Source organism: Hydra viridissima, unplaced genomic scaffold (assembly GCF_058129835.1).
Source record: "Hydra viridissima isolate aposymbiotic clone 2 unplaced genomic scaffold, HvirCarnegie_v1 scaffold_4, whole genome shotgun sequence".
In the NCBI taxonomy this organism is placed as follows: domain Eukaryota; kingdom Metazoa; phylum Cnidaria; class Hydrozoa; order Anthoathecata; family Hydridae; genus Hydra; species Hydra viridissima.
The window spans coordinates 12,513,554-12,534,471 of NW_028324303.1; the positions used below are offsets into that span (position 1 = coordinate 12,513,554).

At 28.2% G+C, this 20,918-nt stretch overlaps 1 protein-coding gene across 2 annotated transcripts; it reads left to right on the forward strand.

The window, feature by feature from the left end:
• The first annotated feature begins 1,845 nt into the window (after nt 1-1,845).
• Nucleotides 1,846-18,255, forward strand: LOC145183211 (dipeptidyl peptidase 3-like). 2 transcript variants are annotated; one of them, XM_090083654.1, is made up of 18 exons: nt 1,846-1,913; nt 4,412-4,727; nt 5,126-5,215; nt 5,862-5,999; nt 6,119-6,193; nt 6,321-6,411; nt 6,917-7,053; nt 9,476-9,606; nt 10,477-10,535; nt 11,656-11,850; nt 13,609-13,715; nt 14,631-14,723; nt 14,804-14,866; nt 14,976-15,100; nt 17,261-17,381; nt 17,489-17,668; nt 17,748-17,901; nt 18,036-18,255. In XM_090083654.1, the coding sequence occupies exons 2-18, from the start codon at nt 4,440-4,442 to the stop codon at nt 18,176-18,178; spliced, it is 2,190 nt and encodes a 729-aa protein (XP_089939780.1). In that variant the 5' UTR covers nt 1,846-1,913; nt 4,412-4,439; the 3' UTR covers nt 18,179-18,255. The 2 variants fall into 2 exon arrangements, with proteins under 2 accessions (XP_089939780.1, XP_089939781.1); XM_090083655.1 differs by lacking the exons at nt 1,846-1,913; nt 9,476-9,606.
• Nucleotides 18,256-20,918: the final 2,663 nt, after the last annotated feature.

The window sequence follows — 20,918 nt, forward strand, 5'->3', positions numbered from 1 at the left end:
CCCATGATCTTCTTGAATTTGTCAAAGTGAATGTCAAGGATATCAAATTTAAAAGACATTTTGCATCTCATTTGAGTGAAATTCTTTTATAAGTCTGAACAAGCTGCTCGTTACTTTCAGGTTTGTTGTTGTTGCCCAGAAAGCTAAAAACCACTGTAACAAAACTGTTGCAAATTGTTTTCTCTGTTCTCTTTAGCTTCTTAAGTAATTTGTCAAACTTTGATCTTCCTTATTTGTGGTTTGACGAAGATACCACCCTTGATATATGCCTCAAAAAGCTTTTGAAAATCAGTTCCTATTTAACTTGGAATGACACAGTTTAGAATGTAGTCAATCTTGTAGTCTTCTTTTAAGCGACCAGAATGCGTCATAGCGAAAGACACGTAGTTGCTCCCACTATGAAGCAGCAGGGCTTTAAGACTCCTGGATTAAACGCCTATGAATAGGCGCTATTTGTCTAAATTACAGCTTATTTCGATGGCCTCGAATAAACTGGTTATACTATTGTAGAAGTACAACCATCTTGCTGACTGAAGATGTTTAAAAATGTTCGCTGACGCTTTCTGTAATTTTTGACTCGCAAACTTTCATTCAACAATTTCCACTATCATAAGCTCAGCAAAGGGTTTAGTAAAACTAAGGTTCCTGATCAGACTGTTGATACTCTTCTTGATATCTTGTTAAGATAACAAATTTTTAAAAATGTTTATTTTACAATATACAAAATTTATCATTTGTTACATTAGATCTTTCTGTCCTCGCTTCCCTACCACTTTTTTTAATCAAATGATTTGAAAGCTGTAAAAATAGAAAATAACGAACGATGAGAAATTTTCTTGTTACAATTAGAAATTTATGTTACGTGAGCATTTTTCGAACGCAAATTAGAATTCTCTCATTTTTTTTTTTTTTTTATTACCCGTACTCATTGTATACGAATTTTTTCGTATTCTCGTTTGTAAAAAGTTGCATAAATTCGTGATGTAAACAGAGAATTTAACAAGATTACGGTTTTATTGTGACCTAAAACTATCAGAGGTCTGTAAATTTATTTTAAAAATTTCTAACCCAGGAAAGTTATACTAATAATATATTATCACGGATTGTCATGAGGACGAGAGTATCTATTCGCCCCCGAGATATTCTGTGATAATATATTATTAGTATAAATTTCCTGAGGGGGCACTGCCCCTGTTGTCCCCGTTAACTCGGCGCCTATGAGGATAAGCTACCAAAGTAACATTAAAACTAACTAAACAGTTTAAAACTTGACCCATTTTAAAGTTAGACAATAAAATACTTACAACGGAATATTTTTCAGCGGTTTAAAACTTTTCTGGGCGAACAACAATTTTGGTCAGATTTTTTTTTGTGTTCTAAAGTTTGCTAGAAACAGCTTCCTCGAATGGTGACATCAAATTCTTTTCATACCGCGTTTACATCATACACAAAAATATGTAAACGATTTTATTGTTTTTCTATTAGTAATTTTACAGTGACTTTTTCTGTATTTTTTGTTTTTTTAATTCTTTACTATTACGTATTACGGAAAGTCAAACTTCCAGGAAATAGAATTTCAACTTTAAGGTTTTCCGGTTATCAATGATGTGCTTTTAACTCTGCCCAGCGTGTCAGGCAATGGTTGTCTCAATACAGTTAGTATTGATGATATTAACATACTGGTAACTAAAATCTTATAAATTTTTATAATTTTGATACATTGCATAATTTCAGCTGATAAAAAAATATTGAAAATTTACTAAACTCTAATTATAATGAATTTTGACAATAAGATTCCTTTAATAGACAAAGAATATATATTTTGTAAAAATACTTTTTTTATAGAAAGAAAAAAAAAAAATTAAAAAAAAAAAGTTTTATAATCTGCTGTTATGTTAAATTTCTAAAGTAAGGTAAGTTGATTTAAAAATTTGTATTGTTCAATATTTTTCGAAGCTCTTTTTTTTTTTTAAATTATTTCATTAGGCACTTTTTTTGATCTAGTTCGGACAAGATTTTTGAGACTATTATAAACAGAATGGACAGCTATTAAATTTAACTCCATTTACTTTCAGATATGTAGCCATATATAATCATGTATAGTCATATATGTCATAAACATATTTTTCTTAACTGATCTATCAGAGGATTTAAAGTTTGGAAAAACCTTAACCTTATAAAGATTTTTAATGTTATTTTTGATTTATTGATAATTAATCATGGATTATTAGTTATTACTTATACTCAAATCCTATATGGTAAAGAGAAAAGAAATTTGTTTAAGTGTCCAGTATATTCTTTCCTTTCATTCCTTAAGAATTATCTGGGTTTTTAAAAATTATTAGGTATAATTCATGCCCATCTTCAACTCTCTGTGTTGACTAAGTTGATTCAGTTTTGTTAAAGGAACAATTTCAATTTTTTTTTAACTAGAAGAAACATTTTTAAACACTGCTATTGCCAATCTAGTCACAAAAAAGAAAATATGATTGTCTTATACAAATTAGAACAATGGTTAATAAAAACATCACAACCTTACTAATTTACAACAACTAGTTTAACACAATCCTGATCAATATGTGGATACAAATCAATGAGTAGAAATGTTGTGGTTTGTTTTTTAAGTCAGAAAATAAGAAATAGACAATTCAATTATGAAAAAAAAAAAAAGGAAAAAAGTGAAATGGAAATAGTTATGTATCTTAGCTCAGGTTTTTAAATAAAGTTTTTAGATTTACTCTAGTCTGGTGGCTCTATAATATCTAACAATGGTCACATTGACTGATGATTTTTTTGCAATGCAGAAAAGACAGTCAAAGCTTGTTATCAAAATGTTTTATGTATTTGTATATTGTAATCTGATTTTTGGTTGATTGATTAAAATTTAAAGATCACTACCTAAAAACTGTAAAGTTGCATATAAAAAAATATTTTGATTTGTATCATTTGCCTCACAGCTAGCACAAAGTATTGATTTCCAAATGGTACATTGGATAGTGCTGCCTTTCAATCTACCACATACCATTGATGTTGATGATTGGAATGATTGATGATCAAGAGACTTAGGAAGAAAAATTTTTTAGTCAAATGGCTAAAATTCAGGGATTTTTTTTTGTCTTGTTAGTTCTTGTAAGCAGGATCTTTAGGCAAAATACTTAAAAATATGTATTTAACCCCATTCAACTTGACCATGACTTATGAGTGAATAGACATTGGTAAGTATAAAGAATTGTCATTTGATGTTAAAATATAACAAATATTTAACACAAAATGCCAATTTTTACACTTTCAATATCAATATATAAGAAAATAAAAGCATTTATAGGCATAATGTCATAATTAAAAGATAGGCTCTTTTCTATTTGAAATAATCATACAGTACCTCGTTTTATCATTGTAACAGTCATAAGACTACTTTGTGAAATGACTCTAAAACTTTTTCTTTTTAACTTGAAGATTACTTTGCATTAATATCACAGATTCATCAGGACACTAGTTGAACATTTGTTATTATTTTTACTACTACTACTACTACTACTACTACTACTACTACTACTACTACTACTACTACTACTACTACTACTATTATTATTATTATTATTATTATTATTATTATTATTATTATTATTATTATTACTATTATTATTATTACTATTATTTTGACAAATTTAATTAAGTTATATACACAGTTTCTAAAGTTATTAAAATCAGCTTCAGTAATCTTATCACTTTTGAAAGTTGTTAAATATTGAATTTGCTTTAGAAATTGTTATTGAAGTTCAAACCTCCAGTAAGAATTTTTGTAGCAAATCCTATATTTATATCCCTTGCTCTTACAGTCTATTTTTTTTCAATAAAACTAAATTCTTTTGAATGTTTTATAAACACACATTAGGTAGTGTGAATAAAAATGAGCAATTGCTTTTGCTATGTGTTTTTTTGGAGCAATTACTTTACGTAAAGTGGAGTAATTGCTCTGAAAACACATAGCAAAAGCAATTGCTCATTTTTATTCATAATATCTCAACAAGTTGAAGTTAGGCATTCTCTTCTTTATTTGACTATTTTAAAAACTTTATGATTTGCCCATGGGCCAATTATTGAAATCTGATATTTTTTGTTGCTGAATCTAAGTAATTAACCCCTTAATTTATAATGCTTTAGCAGGTTTATCTGAATTTTATACCCTAAGATCAATTTTTCCAGAATTTCTTTCATACTGTTTTACTAACATAGTCAAAGTATTTAATCAACAATCCCTGAGTTTATGAAGATATTCTACATTTTATCTTATCAAATAGTTTTTTCATTTTTCAAAAATTTTTATTTAACTCAAATAGTTGTTTTGTTTTGTTATGTATACAGTAAGCAAAATAAATATACTATGTATATAACCATAAACTTTTCTAAGAAAGGAAAGATTTTACTAATAAGAAAAAATGGCTGTGTTACAAGATAATGGTACTTTTACAATTCCAAACTCAGTTCCTATTTCTCTTTTGGACTGTAAAGCTGCTTTTCAAAGTTTAACAGAAAAAGAAAAAAAGTATGCACATTATATGGCCAATGCATGCAACGAAGGTGCACTAATTGTTCTTTTGCAAACATCGCCAGAGTCACCTGCAATTTTTATGCTGTTGCAGCGGTTGTTTTCAGAAGAGAGTATAGATTCATTAAAAAATCATGCATTCAAAGCATGCAAATCAATTAGTGAAAATGACTTTCAGGTAAGGTTGTTTTTTCTATCTCTTATGTATCTTTAAGTTTACAAACAATGAAGTTCATATTTTTGAAATTGGTTTTTTCTAAAAAGGGTATATTTTTATAGTTTTACCTATGAAAATTATATATATATATATATATATATATATATATATATATATATATATATATATATATATATATATATATATATATGCACTTAAAAATAAGGCTCAATAATTTTACCACATAAAAATTAAAGATTAATATGCAGCTCATTAAACTCTTTGAAACATTTTGTAATTTTTCTTTTTATGAAAATGTTTATTAATAGAAACATTAAATGCCCTCTCATCTGTTTTACTTTGATAATGCTTGTATTAATTGTTTAATTTTTTTTAATGAGCTTTTCTTTATCTTTTAGTCATTGCTTACCTATGCCGCAAGTTTTTTTAGTAATATGGGTAACTACAAATCATTCGGAGATACCAAAATTGTTCCGGCAATAGAGAAGGTCAGAAAATATTAGTTATTTGAAAAATTCAATTGACTTGTTATAATTGCTCTTAAGAGATTTGAAAAAAGTAAGGTTTAGTGGCTGAAGTTTATAATCAAAGTTTGGAGATAAGTTAATAGCAGTTCTGACATTTTTACAAGCTTAAACTTTTTGCAATCAAAATAATCACTTTAAATTTATTAAATTAAAAAAAAATCTTTACCTTCATTTTTATTGTTTTGAAACAAATTTTTCTAAAAAACTTCTTTTGAAAATTGAGAAGGGAAAAGAGTTGGATTTTTTTATGGTTCTTAAAAAAATGATATTCAAGTTATTTTTATTGTATTTTAATTTACTAATTTATCTTTCAAATTAATATGCTGCAAGCCATTATATTGTATTCTAAGTAAGCATAGCCCAGACGAAGATTCATTAACAAAGCTAAGAAATGAGCATCATGACAATATAAAGTTAATGTTATGTATTTGAGTTTTTAAAGGGATTTACTTAATTTAATTACTGTGGAAAAATATAAAAGTTACTAAAAATGATGGTATGTAAATTCCTTACCGCCCACCTTTGTTGCCACTCAACTTCACAATTGTTTTTTTCATTAAAGTTCTGTGTATTAAGTAAAAAATATAAAATTTAAATGTTACTTTAGGCTAAATTCCAAGCAATTGTATGGGCAAGTACAGCTTTTAAGAAATTCCCTGTGATAATGGAGCCATTATGGAATGATGTTGCAAATGATATTTATTGTTTGGAAAAGAGGCGACAAGAACTTGGGTTAGGTGAAAAGGTATTTGTTATTGCATTTTGTTTAAAAATGGAGCTTTATTCAGCTGTCTTTAAATACACAATTGCCTAAAAGCATAATTGTAGTTTTTTTTTTTTAAAAAAAAACTATTTATCTTTAAGGGTCTGTCAACTTACTACTCAAGCAATATTACAGAAAAAGACATTGCATTTGTTCAAGAATTTATGAATGAAAAAGTAAGTTAACAAAGAAAACAAATTATATGTCTCTGTTCTAGACAAATTTATTATATCTGTTGTTGTTATTTTGTCAGATTGCTTCTCTTAAATAGTTTTTCTATTTTCCATCTTTGGTCATTTTCAGGGTATCAGTCCATACAACACCCGTTTATTTAAAAATGACTATGAAAAAGAGATTACATTTGAGTTACGACTTGCTTCAGCTGCAAAAAGTGGTAGGATGCATTCAGCTTACGTTCCCTTTTTTGATTAAGAACTATTTTAGAAAACCATTTTTGCATATAGCCTGGTCTTAAATACAGTAACTTTTATATAAAGCTCCTTCCTATCATTTAATTAATGTACAAAATGTTGTCCAAAATGTTTCTAAAGCAGTATGTACTTACACAAATTTTTAATTTTCTGGCACAGGGTTCTATGATAAGAATTATTTGTATGGTAGGATATTTTTTCTTTACTTCTCTGTCAATATTGTGTCACCTGAGGCACTTCCAGAGTGACTGGTAAAAGGCAATTTCCAAAAAGAAAGGATGAAAAGCTGTTAAGTTTTTAGATTAGCTAGATTCTTTTTTTTAAAAATTCACGACTAATTTTGTGAATGAATTTGAATTATATTTTAGTGAGTGTATATTTTTTTTTACAATTTAAGATGAATAGCACTTTTTATGTTCTATTACTCTTTTTTAGAAAGTTTTTTTATGTTATATTACTCTTTTTTAGAAAGTTCTTTGGGCCCAGATGATACCATATTCCCTATTCTTGGCAGAAATGTATATAAGGGTTGTGAGATTAACATAACCCGAGGCGATTACAGTCCTATTATGAAGAGAATTATTAAAAATCTTCAAAACGCTAAGGTAAGTTTAGTTTAGTAACATTAGCATGTTATTTTTTTTATTATGCTGCTTAAATAAGAATTTAAGAACTTGCATTTGAAAGTTTTTTTTGATACTTAAGTTCATTTATGAATTAATTTGAAGTAATTTTAAAATTCTATCATTTTTTATTTGAACTCTTTCTTGTGAACTTTCAGAACTAAAAAACTCAAAGCTAAAAATTAACTGTCTGTGTTTGATGCATAGAAAAAATAGAAAACGGTAAAATATTTAAGGAAAATAATTGTTAGTAATACTTGCTGGCTATTTTTAAATACTTGTTAGTTTTAAATCCAAAATGCAATTTTTTTTTTGATTTGAAATCATTTTGTTTTTGAGATGTTTGTGATTGTTATCTTGCTGATAAATTCATCCAAATGGTTTTTCTGTTATTCTTTTGGAAACATTAACTTCTCAACAATTTCCTTGTACATAACTTACCCAAAAATCCCTTCAACGTGGTGAATCCAACCAATCATCTTGTGACTGAAGCTGCTATAAACCATTGTTTCCTACACCATGCTTAACTGTGGGAATTGATATTTTAGGATTGTATCTTTAGCTGATTGGACATTAAATGTACCTTACACTATCAGTTCAAAGCAGCTTAGCCCAATCATTGATGTTTATTAGAATCATGTCAAGAATCTTGTAAAATGTCATTAAGTTTAGAAAAATTCTTTTGGTGATGCAGTGCCAAAATATTTAAAGTTGTAAGTTTTTATCTTAAAGTGTTGTAAGAATCGTTAAAAAATAAGCATTAAAAAATAATTAGTTCCGAACAAATTGTATTTAAAAAAGTTTTGCTAATTGTTGGCTAATCAAGAGTGTTGCTTCACTACCATGCTGGAACTTGATGCAACTTGCATCCTTGAAAATCTTGTTACAAATAATTTGTCCATGCTACTTATTATGTGAATTATGGTGAATTATTTGGTACTTAAGTAATTTTTGATGAATGGTTAGTGATTTGGTTGAAAAACAAATTCCAGTTATTTTTCATAACTGGAAACTGTTTTTTAACTTGATGAGGAATTTGGTTCCTTCAGGAAAGGAAATTCGGGAATAATAAGTTACACAAACTATTTTCCTCAAATCAGTTTTTCATTTTCTGTTTTTAAAATATACTAAGGTTCAAAAATGTATACTAAAGTTCAGACATATTTAGTGATTAGAATGAATTAATTTAAATTATGTTTGTTAAATTTTGGCTTTAAAGTTGGTTGAAAGTTTAATTAAAATCAATTATTTCAAATCAATCAAATAATTAAATTTAGATTCATTGATTGAAAATTGTTAAATAAATATCCAGGTACCAAACCATCTTATTAGAGGTAAGAAACTAAATAAAATCATTTTCTTTTCAGGTATCTTAGATTTTCAGGTATCTTTGATTTAGCAGGCAGCCTGAGTTTACTAGTTTACATTTTAGGATATTTATTTCTTTAAAAACATTTCTTCAATTTAAATTTTTAAATTAATTTGTTAAGGAGTCTTTAGTGGTGCATTTTTTCTCAATCTTTATACCAACACAACACATTTTTGTAGAGATCACACTTTCTGCAATAATTTTTTTTTGACATCTAAATAGTGCTTGCAATAATCAAGAAGGGTTCTAACAGGAAGAAAAAAATGGATTAATAAGGATTTGAATTAATAAGGATTTGAATTAATAAGGAAAAAGGATTCTAAAAAGTAAAGTACAACAACCTAAGTCAATAAAGAATGGCTATAAAATCTTAAAATTTGACAGCAATATGTTAAAATATTTTTTCCGTTAAAGTGAATAAACATACTTAGATAATTATTCAAGATAAAAGTTAATGAAATGAAGTCTTTAAGCAAGACCGTCGTGACTTTGCCTAAAGAAATGTCACTTTTGTATTACCAGTTTTGTAAGACTAAGACTTCTCTAATGCTGGGATCTAGCAACACTTTATTTAGGATCAGGTAGTAGAAGGACAGAGTAAACCCTCAAACCAGTTCATATGGACTTGAAACAGTTTTAGAATAAGTGAAAAGTTAACATACATAAAAGAGACTTCAAACCTACCTTGATGAAAACAATCTTTTCATACAATGTTAAATATTTATGAATTAACCACATATTTTCTGTAAAAAATATTATTAAGCTGCTTCTTTTTATTGAAATGTGTTTTGTTTAAAAAATTATTTGTTTTTATTGTTAGACCAATATTATTAACAGAATGTAAATGAGGTTGTCTAAGGACTGATTAAAATTCACAGTAATAGTAAAAAGATTAAATAATTAGATTTGATCTCTAAAATTAAGCTTTTCTAGCTTAAAGCCCTACTTGGGTTAAAGCTGAATTCCATTCCCAACCTTATCTATACTGTCTTGTCTATTTATAAACTTATAGTTTAACACTTATCAATATTTCAGGAGTTTGCTGCAAATAGCAATGAAGTACACATGATCGATAATTACATAAAGAGTTTCAACTCAGGAAGTATAGATGCACATAAAGAAGGGTCACGATTTTGGATTAAAAATCAAGGACCAATTGTTGAGAAGTTAGTTGTAGTAAATATTTTAAATGTTTGATGACTGAAGGAATTTTATCGTATTATTGTATTTTTAAAAAGTTTTTTACAAAAAAAGTGCATTCAATAAAAAGTCTATTCAATAAACATAGTCTTCAATAAACATAGTGTTTACAGTATTGAATATGTTGCTGGCTTACTAGTTTCTATTTGTTCTTGAATATTAAAATGAAATTTTATGTTCACACAACTTGAAAAAATTTATCTAAGAAAACAAAGAGATTTTTTGTTCTTTTATTTATAAGTGCATATAAATTAACAGTGGAACAAAACTCTTCAATAAAACACTGCCAGCCTTGTGATAAGTGTCACTTTATTTGCTTACAATAAATTTTTCATTATACTAAAAACCTAAACAACTTTTTGTGTCTTGCAATTCTAGTTTTACTTATCACTTTATTTAAACTATTTTTTATCTGATTTTAACTTTATGTAAATAATCATAAGGGGGTTGATATTTTCAAAAGGTTTATTTGTATAATAGTTATTGTTCTGAAAGAGGTTAATAAAAAGTTTAACATTGAAATTATGTAATGTTAATGGAAGAAATATGAAGACTACAAAGGAAAAACCACAGTTGTCTAATTTCACAATTTTTTGCTTCCCTTTCATTAAAAATTTCGATGTTTACATATTACTTCTAACAATTTTTAAGCAAAAAAAACAGTTGTCAGGCACAATCATATAAACTAATGATGTGTTTAAAAATGTTTAAAATTAAAGGTTCAATTACAAAGTTCTGTTTTTCTCAAAAGTAGAAAAGGTGGACAACTGTGGGTCCTCCCCTATAGTCTTCAGTCAACTTTAAATTGTTTTATTCATAATTTTTGTTGTTTTTAGTTATATTGGCTTTATTGAATCATACCGAGATCCATATGGAGTAAGAGGAGAATTTGAAGGTAAGCATTAAAAATTGAGAATTAAATAATTTGTGATTAGAAATTAAAATCCTCCAAAAATTGTTAATTGAGGGGGCTAGATCCATTTAAGAACTTTTCTTAAGTAGATGGTGCTAACACATTTGTCTCAAGAGAATCAAAAGTTTTCTAATACCTTATTTGAGTTGTTTCCATCCCATTCTCTAACGTAGCAACCTTGTTCCATCCCATTCTCTACCATGACAACCTTGTTAACATTTGTTGAATTTAGCCAATCATTCAACCTTCAACAGGTGTCTAAAAGTTGCCTAGCAGTGAAATTAAGCCAATTAACAAATGAAGTTTAGTTTAAGGAATCAGATGCTCAATTAAAGTATCTGAATCCAGATCAAGATATACAATTTGAGGATTGATACAGTTCATAAAATCTTTCATGGATATTTTACTGATTTTTTTCTACATATTTACAGTACTCTACATATTTACAGCAAGGTTTTTGGTGTGACATGTTTACATTCTTACGTAAAATTGTTATTTAAAATTTATTTTGATTGGTATAAATTGGTTTTAATCAAAAAGCTCTGTGCAATGTCTTAAAATAACATAAGCTTTGCAAGATATCGTAATTTTTTTCTGAATTCCTGTAAATTTGTATGTCTAAATAAAAAGTTGTTTTAAATTTAAATTATTTTAAATAACTTATACAGAAGTTTTTATTTTAATTGTTATTAATCATAAAAAGTCAAAAAACCAAAGTCCAGTCTTTAGTTTTTAAATGAATATATATTGGAAAAATACATTTGTTATATTAGTTTCCAGTGCTAAAAATAATATATTAGAAGTTCAAGAATAAGTGGAAAATTAAGAGTTTTAGAAATCATTCATATCTAAAATAAATATTATAGCAATGCATTTTGATTTCAGAAAGACTAAAACTAGATGGGTTATACTTTTTTAAAAGAAAAGGTTTTGTTTGAGTGCTACAACATAAAACCTTGCAGACTCTTTGGTCCACAGTGTAAATTGTTATTTTAACATTAATTCTTTAACAATTATTCTTTTTAAAAATACTGTGTGTTAAAGACACTGAATTTTTGTTAAACTTTCTTTATAACTTTGACTTATTGTTAATGGTTTTTAGGATTTGTGTCAATGGTTAACAAGGAGATGAGCAAAAAATTTGGTTGTTTGGTAGATAATGCAGAGACTTTTTTGAAGTTGCTGCCTTGGCCTGCTGAATATGAGAAAGATGAATTCCTTAAACCTGATTTTACATCATTAGATGTACTTGTGTTTGCAGGAAGTGGTATTCCTGCTGGGATAAATATACCTAACTGTAAGTGTTTTAAAAAATTGAAAAACTAGCACATAATTTGAACTTGCATAAGTGCTTGATAGCAAATTTTGTTTTAGCTCTATGAGGTACCCTTTATTACTTGTTTGTCCAAAAGTTCTTAATGTACTGTGGTGTGACCTAACAAAGTCCTATGCTATAAGAAAGTCCTAATTTAAGAAATGATAAATTTCGTATACATTTTCAAAACATTTGCGGAAAATAACTCTGTTTTAACAAGATATCTAGTTAGATAAAATAACTAAATTTTTTTTCTCTAAATGTTTATTTTATGTATACGAAATTTGTCATTTCTTATACTAGGACTTTCTTAAAGCATAGGATTTTGTTAGGTCACACCACAGTAGTTAAGGTCAAAATATTTGGCATGCCAACTCATGTTTTTGCTTTATAATCAAGTTTATATTATTTTTATTATATGACATGGTTTGTTATGTTGTTAAAAAACTGTAGGAAAATTTGCTCCTTTTCGAAATTTTTAATACAGCAATTTTGTTTGAGATGAGCATCAAAAATCTTAAAACAACTAACTTGTTGTAATTCATGCTTATCCATATACCAAATGTGTGAATGAATTATTAACCAAGAACTATTTGAACGCCAACTTGGCATATGACCCATTTTCTTGCTTAGCAAATTCTATGATGCAATCTGCATTTTAGCAGGTGTTCTCTGCACCTAGGTTGTTTTTGGGTGTTTTTAGTTATCAGTTTGATTTTGTTTTATGACTATACATTACTCTTTCCCAAACTCAAAGCTAGCATTTAACCATGTTTTTTTTTTTTTTGACTGCTGCATGCAAACCCTTTGACCTGTTCTAGAGTTGATATGGTATCATTTGAAAGTTGTATTACTTCTTTTTGTTTGTTCTTTTAATTGATATTAAACTATGTTTGTGTCTTGCAGAATATTCTTGTGCTTTTAAATTACTAATGATGTGATGCCATATATTTGATGGACTTTGTTCATATAATGCAATTACTCAAGAAAGATATTGAATTGCAGTAGTTATACACAGTGTCATTTTTTAAAGTGAATTATAAAATTTTTCTTAAACTTTCTTAATTAGCTTTAGGATAAGAACTGTATACAGTCAGTCTTTAAAATTTGTTTTCATGTTAGTTTAAATGAGCAGTTAATGAGTTGTTAAATACTTTTTGAATTAAAAATACATTTTTTCCATATATGAGGTATAAAGCTTTTAAAATATAAAAAAAAACCTTTTGTCCATTTATGAGATAACAAGCTTGAAAGTAAAATTATCAAAAACTTTCATTCCACTTTATGATGATGCTGTAGAAATGTTTTGCAAAATAAATACCTACCTTACTTTGTTGAGATACTGATACGATATGAGATTCATACGCCTTTCATATCTAGGTTTTGAGAAGCAATAGTTTCAATATATATTTTTATATATTTCTGGTGCACAAATGCTTTAAATTATTCTAAATGAAGGCTTTTAGTTGGCAGTTGGTTGCATGAGTTTCTTTGACTTATTTGCTACCTTGGTTGTTTTACCTTATGAAAATTAAAAAAAACCACTTAGTCTTTTTTAACCCTTAATTCAGGTGTTAAAATCACAAAATTGAACCCAAGTCAATGGCCTTGTAAATTTAAAAATAGCTAAAATGAAATCACAGCTCTTTAAAATAATCTTACATAAATTTCTTTTGGTGGAACTTTTGGCATAAATATTTATGAAAAATTGATCTCAATAAAAAAAATCCTTTTCTTTAGATGATGATATCCGTCAAAATGAAGGATTTAAAAATGTATCACTTGGCAATGTTTTGCAAGCTCGTGCTGCTGAACAGGAAATCACATTCCTTAAGAATTATGATCGTGTAAGATTTTTTTTTTTAAAAAAAAAAAAAAAAGAAAAAGAAAAAAAATATTTAAAAAGTTTTTATAAAAGGAAAAAGAAAGCTGTCAAGTAAACTGTCATCATAATGTAAAATACATGTACATGTCAATGTAAAACCAATTTTATATATACAGTGGTTTCAAAAAAATAAAGATTTTTTTTATTTAAACCTTATTTCAAGTACAAAAAAAGATTATTGAAGATATTGACCTTATTTTTATTTTCAAGTAAAATCAATCATGTCATGCTACACACAAGTATATTTTTAAACGAAAACAAATATTTTTATTATATGTTTATTTCATGTTTATTTTATGTTTATTTATCTAAATGATATTGAAAACAATATATTCAAACAAAATATGATCCATTGGATTCAAATCTGGTGGTCAAGCTGCTAGGTCATTAAATCTATTTCACTTTTGTCCATCTAAACATTGGCTGTTTTGTGTGCAGGAACCATTTTGTTATAACTCACATCTCTATTTAGGTGTGTTGGTTGATTTGACTTGTATAGATATTGCATAACCCTACTCCAAGCAGTTAAAACAGCCCCAATCACTCCCACCCCCACCTTGCAACCTTGGGATGATAAAGCAATTATTATAATTTTCAGATTTAAATGGGATGATAAAGCAATTATTATAACTTTCAGAACAAAAAGCTTTTCCTGTTTATTCTTTAAATTTATTTTAATCACTGAAAATTACTTGTCATCTGTCATTTTACATGTTTTCTGAAGCAATTCTTCTGTCTAAAAACCTGAAAATGCATAGCGTTTCAACCAAAATGAATCAAAAATAGCTGCCTAGAAATTATTTTAGGCAGCCATTTTAGTGTACTTTTTTTGAGAAGTTTTATTAAAAGGTGTTCACAAGTTTAATATTTACTTAAGGAATTATATTCAAAATACAAGTCATCATCATTTGAAGTGCAAGTCGGTCTGCATGAGCTGCTAGGTCATGGCAGTGGAAAGCTTTTTCAACAGGTAAATTATTTTTCCATTTAAACCAAATAGTTTTTCACATAATTAGACAATATAATGTCATTTTGTCATTTTTGTTTAAGAATGAAGATGGCACTTTCAATTTTGATAAAGAAAATGTTAAACATTTAGAATTGAACGAGCCTGTGAGTTTATTTCCTTGACTATTATTCTTAATTGACATATTTTTAAAATTACGTTGTATATTCTACATATCTAAGTAAATACTATAAGTATGGAATGTTTTTTTTATAGATCACTAAATGGTACCTTCCTGGTGAAACTTGGGACACAAAGTTCAGTACCATGGCATCTTCATATGAGGAGTGTCGAGCAGAATGTGTTGGTTTATATCTTTGTCTTGATAGATCAATTCTTAAGTAAGTAAACAAATATTTAAGCATAGTTCAAATTTATCTCTTAAAACATTTCTTTAAGTTGTTACTGACTGGTCATGTGACTAGATTCTTGAAAACAGACATAGGTTTATTTCAAAATAATATGTAAAACAATAGTGTCATCATCAAGTGTCTCGTTTTAAAATTAAAGTTACAAGGAGAGTACTCATAGCTTGACAAAAATAAATGTACAGTATGTTATCATTCAACTATGAATTGTGATTGCTCATAAACTTTCACCAAACACAAACACATTTTTACACTTTAAAAATAGTTGAGCTTTATTCCCTCTCACAATTTTTACATCAGTTCTGCTTGTCTTGAAAGGCTGGAAATTGTTTTTTTACCAAACCTTATATATTGAGCAGGTGGTAGTTAGTGGTCTTTTTTTCTGGAGGATTTGAGTTATTGAGAGTCAAATGTCCTCGAACAAGTTTGGCTAAATAACTGCTTCATTAACTCCAGCATTAATCGATTACTAAGCAGTTATTTAACGCCTATTTGTGATTGAAAGTGCACTAAAGACAATATATTAAATCTCAACATGGCCTACTATGCTGATTTGTCTTGATTATGCTCATATCTCTAACTTTAAAACTGCAGCAATAATGGATTGAATCTTGGATAATTTGTCATGTTTAGGATGTTCTTTTGAAAGAATTTGAAAGAATTTGAAAAATTCTTTTAGATTTTTAAAATTTCTTCAGTCATAGTTTCAGCAACACGTGGTATAAACTCTTTAAACCAATAGATGCGTTATTTATTAACATTATTATGAGAAATATATTTTTCTAAATCATGATGTCTTGTAGCTACAGAAGAAAAGTATTTTTAACTATGGTTTCAATAGTGTCATTGTATTTTAACTATGGTGTCAAACGTCTCGTTGAAATATTGAAACGGTATTAGCATAAGATCAGGCTATGGTTGGTATGCCTGTCCTTGAAAATTACTGTTAAATCTATGAGAACATTTTTTATACCATATGAATACATGGTTATAAATATCAATAAGATTAGTTTTTTCATGCAAGCTTTCCGCAATTCTCGATTTTCATCCATAAAGAATTAAATAGATTAAAGAGGCTTAGTATGAAGAATAAGTGAGCATCAGTATATCCAAGTCAAGTAAAAAATCTAAAAAACTTTTAAAATAGTAATTATCATAATCCTTTATTAAACTAAAAAATAGTCAATATTACTGGCGTTAAGTCAAATAATATTGACTAATTTTTAGTTTAAGTTATATTTACAGAATGGGTCAAAATTACTTGCACTCAAAAAAAGTTTGAAAAATTTTCCAGATTTTCCAAAACTCTGTTTTTTTAAAAAGTAAAAAGAAACAGATCTCAAAGATATCATTTGCTTTACGGCATCAAAACGTACAGTGAGTGGCACGCAGATCATCCCATACTTTGATCAACGCTTTCTTCAACGAATCAATTTTTTTGTATGGCTTTTCATTGCCTCTAGAATGCTCTATAAAGAATAATCCAGATCAATAATTGAGATCCGGACTTGAGGAAGCCCATTTATTAAAAGCGGTTAAGTCCGAGAGTTCTTAAGCACACCAATCAAAGAGAGCTTTGTGAGCCGAAGCATCGTTTTGCTGAAAAATCTACTGACGACGTTCAAAACAAGATCAGACATAAGGTAAAACACTAGGCTTTAGGATATTAAGATATTCGTTTAAAAAAACTAAAACTTCTAGTGCAGGTCATTTTGATGCACCCTGTGTATTGAATTACTTTATTATTAGCGCACATTGTTATTTTACAACAACTATTTATGGATTGACCAAATTACCACAATAAAACAAATCAAGTATTACTCGTGCACTTTTTCAGGTGCATATCATAAATGCAACTCCACAGAATTTTAATTCAATTCTGTCAAATTTACAAGTTAAAGTGGTCATTTTGTACATAAGATATAAATGCAAACAAACAAGTCTTTAACGATCACAGTCAAAGTTATTAGGAATAGAAATCAAATAGTTCTTACAAACCAACCATTTGTGATTGTTTTGATCAGTATAAATCAGTTAATTGTTATTGTTTTAATTTGGCTGTCCTTTTTACATTTCGATGAAAATTATACGTTTTGATTTTCATATGTACATTATGGTTTATATTTTTTAAAGGATCTTTGGGTTTGAGGAACAGGTCGCTGAAGATATATTGTATGTAAACTGGCTTAATATGGTTAGAGCTGGCTTACTTGGCTTGGAGTTCTATTCACCTGAAACTGCAAGCTGGAAGCAGGTGTGCGCAATATCATATTCCATTTATTAAAATAACTGCGATTTTAAATTGGTTGTCATTAGAAAGACGAAAAAAAGTTGCAATACATTTTATGCACCTCTTTTCAGGCTCATATGAATGCACGATATGTGATTCTTCAAGTTCTTATTGAGGCTGGTGAAAATTTTGTTAATGTGCACCACACACGTGATGAGGAGGGAAAGCCGGATTTAGTTATAACATTGAACCGCGGAAAGATCGAAAGCGTCGGAAAAAATGCTATTGGTACCTTTCTCATGAGATTGCAAGTAAGACCTTTCTCAATAAAAATCGACATTCTATGATGAGCTACTTTACTTAAAGTCGATCCATTTTTTTTATTTCTAGCTTTACAAAGCAACTGCTGACGTTGAAAAGGCGCATGAAATGTATTCAAAATACTCAGAAGTATCTGAAGAGATACTCAAAATAAGAGAAATCGTGTTGTCAAGAAAGCAACCTAGGCGAATGTACGTGCAAGCAAATACTGAATATAGTACAGGTTGGATGTTTTTTTTAAAGATTGTTATATTAAAATATCGAGCTCTTATTATGTTGCTGCCGTGCAAACAATCTTCAATAAAAAATACTTTAATGCCCTAACTAAATTTTTTGACGATTATTTGTTGTTGTTAGATGGGGATGTAAAATTAATCGAGTTTCCGGCAACTACAGCAGGACTGATTGAATCGTTTAACAAACGTTATCCTAACCACGATTCTGAACTTGAAGAGTTGTGGGTTGCTGATAAGCAGTTTCATTCGTATCTGAAGAAATAATTTGATTTTTTTTTTTTGTTTTTTTTTGTAATAAATGTTCAAAGAATACATGTTTTTTGAAATAAATGTTAAGAAAATGTCTTCATATCTTTCAACAACATATAAAAAATGAATAGAGAATTAAACTTGATTGACATAGACATGACCATCTAGATATAAGACTTTGATATGCAACATCGCGGTTGAATCTAAGAAGCTAAATTTAATACGGAAAAATGGCATTGTAAGATCACGTGGACAGATATGTATGTATGGCATACTTATATATCTATATGTTATACACAATATATATTAACGAGATGTCTAACTTCACAAAAATTCCGTAAGAAGAAGTGAAGCAAGTTTTTAATGCCGACAGCCGTTTCATTTTAATTGCAATTTGCTTTGCTCTGATTTATCACTGCGTCATTTCAGGCTGGCAAAAAATTTCCTTCACTGCGGAAACGCGAGTTAGATATCTAGTTAATATATATCATTGGTTACACATGTTTAGTGAAGTGACAATGAAGCTTATGAAAATCTCTTCATATTTTAACATTAATTTTTACCATAACGACAAAATACTGTCAGTGAGTTTAAACGTTGTAGAAATTGCTTTAATCCCTGCCCTTTTAGATTCCACTCTACACCTATCCTCACAGAATCCAATGCAACGTTTTGCTTATAAAAAATTTTAATAAAAGTGTTTGTACAAACATGAAATGATTGTTCTCAATGTTTTTTGCAAGTAAACTTAATAGTTGGTAAATAATTTCTCAATAACATTTTTTTTTCCCTTGGATTTCATTTTTCAAAAAACTTGTTAAAAAACAAAGATAAATCACTACGTTAAAGTATAAATTATTTCTGATGCTAATCTTATTGTCATGAGTATTTTGAACTTTTTTGCTTCAAATTCTGCTACTAGAGTTGCAATCTCTTCTGAGTCATTATTCAAAATACATTGTGTCATTTCTGTGCCCTTAAAATAAAGGTCAGCAACAAGTTGATTTTGCCATAAAATCAATATTTTCTAGATTTAATGACTATCGACAGATTTTTTTTCTGAATAGAGAATCATTTTTCTTTTACACTGACTAAAAACTAACCAGTCAACATAAACACATACCATTCTATAACAACTCATTAACAAGTATCACGTGAGCATAAAATGTTCGAATTATTGCTGAACTTGTTCATGCTAATAGAGTGAATACAGCTGACTTCTCCCTTTCCTCCATCTATATTGAAAGTACCGGAAATATTTAGTTTTTCTGAAACGCTGCTTTGAGTTTAATACAATCGACCAGGTTTTTATGTTTAAAATAACCAAGCTATTGAAAATGAATAATTGGAATTTGATTTATATTCCATATCAATTGACCATTTGTTTGAAATCTGTTCTTCTAAATTTGGTGACGTCAATTTGACCTTTTTTCATTAAAATCAGAGTTTTCATGTTTCCAAATTAATAGTTGATGGCTGAATTGTCTTTTCTGGTAGATATTTAGTTTTCTTTACAACTTGTTTGTTTGTTAGCACCAACTTATACGTTAAAGTTGTAAGAATAAAAGAATGCTATAACTTACCTTTCTCTGAACCTCATTCGTAGCAAGCGCTTTTTTACTTGGAACAAACTGACGTTGTAAATGCCAAAGGTTGTTAGTGGGACTAACACTACTTCGACATTTTCAATACCATTTTCATACAATATTGACAAAAGCATGAATATGAAGATGTGTTAGTGGAACTCCAAAGATAGGAATATAAAGGTTTGACCTAAATTCCAAAAGGGATGTTGTCTCTTTCATTATTATTGTTACATAAAATGGAAAATGACGTAATTTTTGTAATACTGTTATGTGAGTGTAAGGAAAAAATCGAGGTTTTTTTTCGAAAAATGAATTTTGTAATTCTGATTCGATTCCGTCGGACTTACCTTTATATCTACCCCGCTAAAGTTAATAATAGCGTGCACTGTAGTAGTTTATCACCTCCGCCTGATTTATCACCTCCCTCCATAGAAAACCTAAAACGAGGTTGCGCTTTCAGATAATAGCTGTTAGAATTGTGCCTAATGCGTCCGTTTCAGCGCAATAAACTTTAATAACAACAACTAAAAGGAAAGACAAGGTCAACAATTCTAGAAATTAAATTTACTCGGTCATGTTGTGATGTTCCAACTTTATATTTTTAAAAGGTATTTAAAGAAAAACAATAGTGATATAAGTTATATTATAACTTATAATTTTAAATTCAATAAATTTGATAGAAAATGTAAAAGTATAGACATTAAAAAATAAATACAAGTGAAAATGAAATCCGTAGGTGTCTTATTTTATACTTGCCTTTATACTCGCCTGACAGATCAGGTTTCGGTTCCAACTTTGTTTGAACTCCTAAGTTTTTTTTGGCTAAGTTTTCTGACTAAGTAATCCTCAACTTATGGCTCTGGCTCCTAACTTTTTTCTCCGGCTCATTTAAATATATTTTAAAAATTTTAACTTAACATTTTACATATGAAAACTTCATAAATTTGTAGTTTGTAACGGGTGATGCGGAAGTTATCGGACAAAATAAAAACGTCAATAACTTATTTATAAATAAAAAAACAAACTACTATTATATTTTTTTTAAATAAAGTATTTATCTTTTAATAAAAATATATCATTTTTTATATGAAAAAACACCACCATCTGCAATTGATCTCAATTTTGCTCTGACGCCTTTCATATGCGACTGTAAAAAGTTTAAATCAATT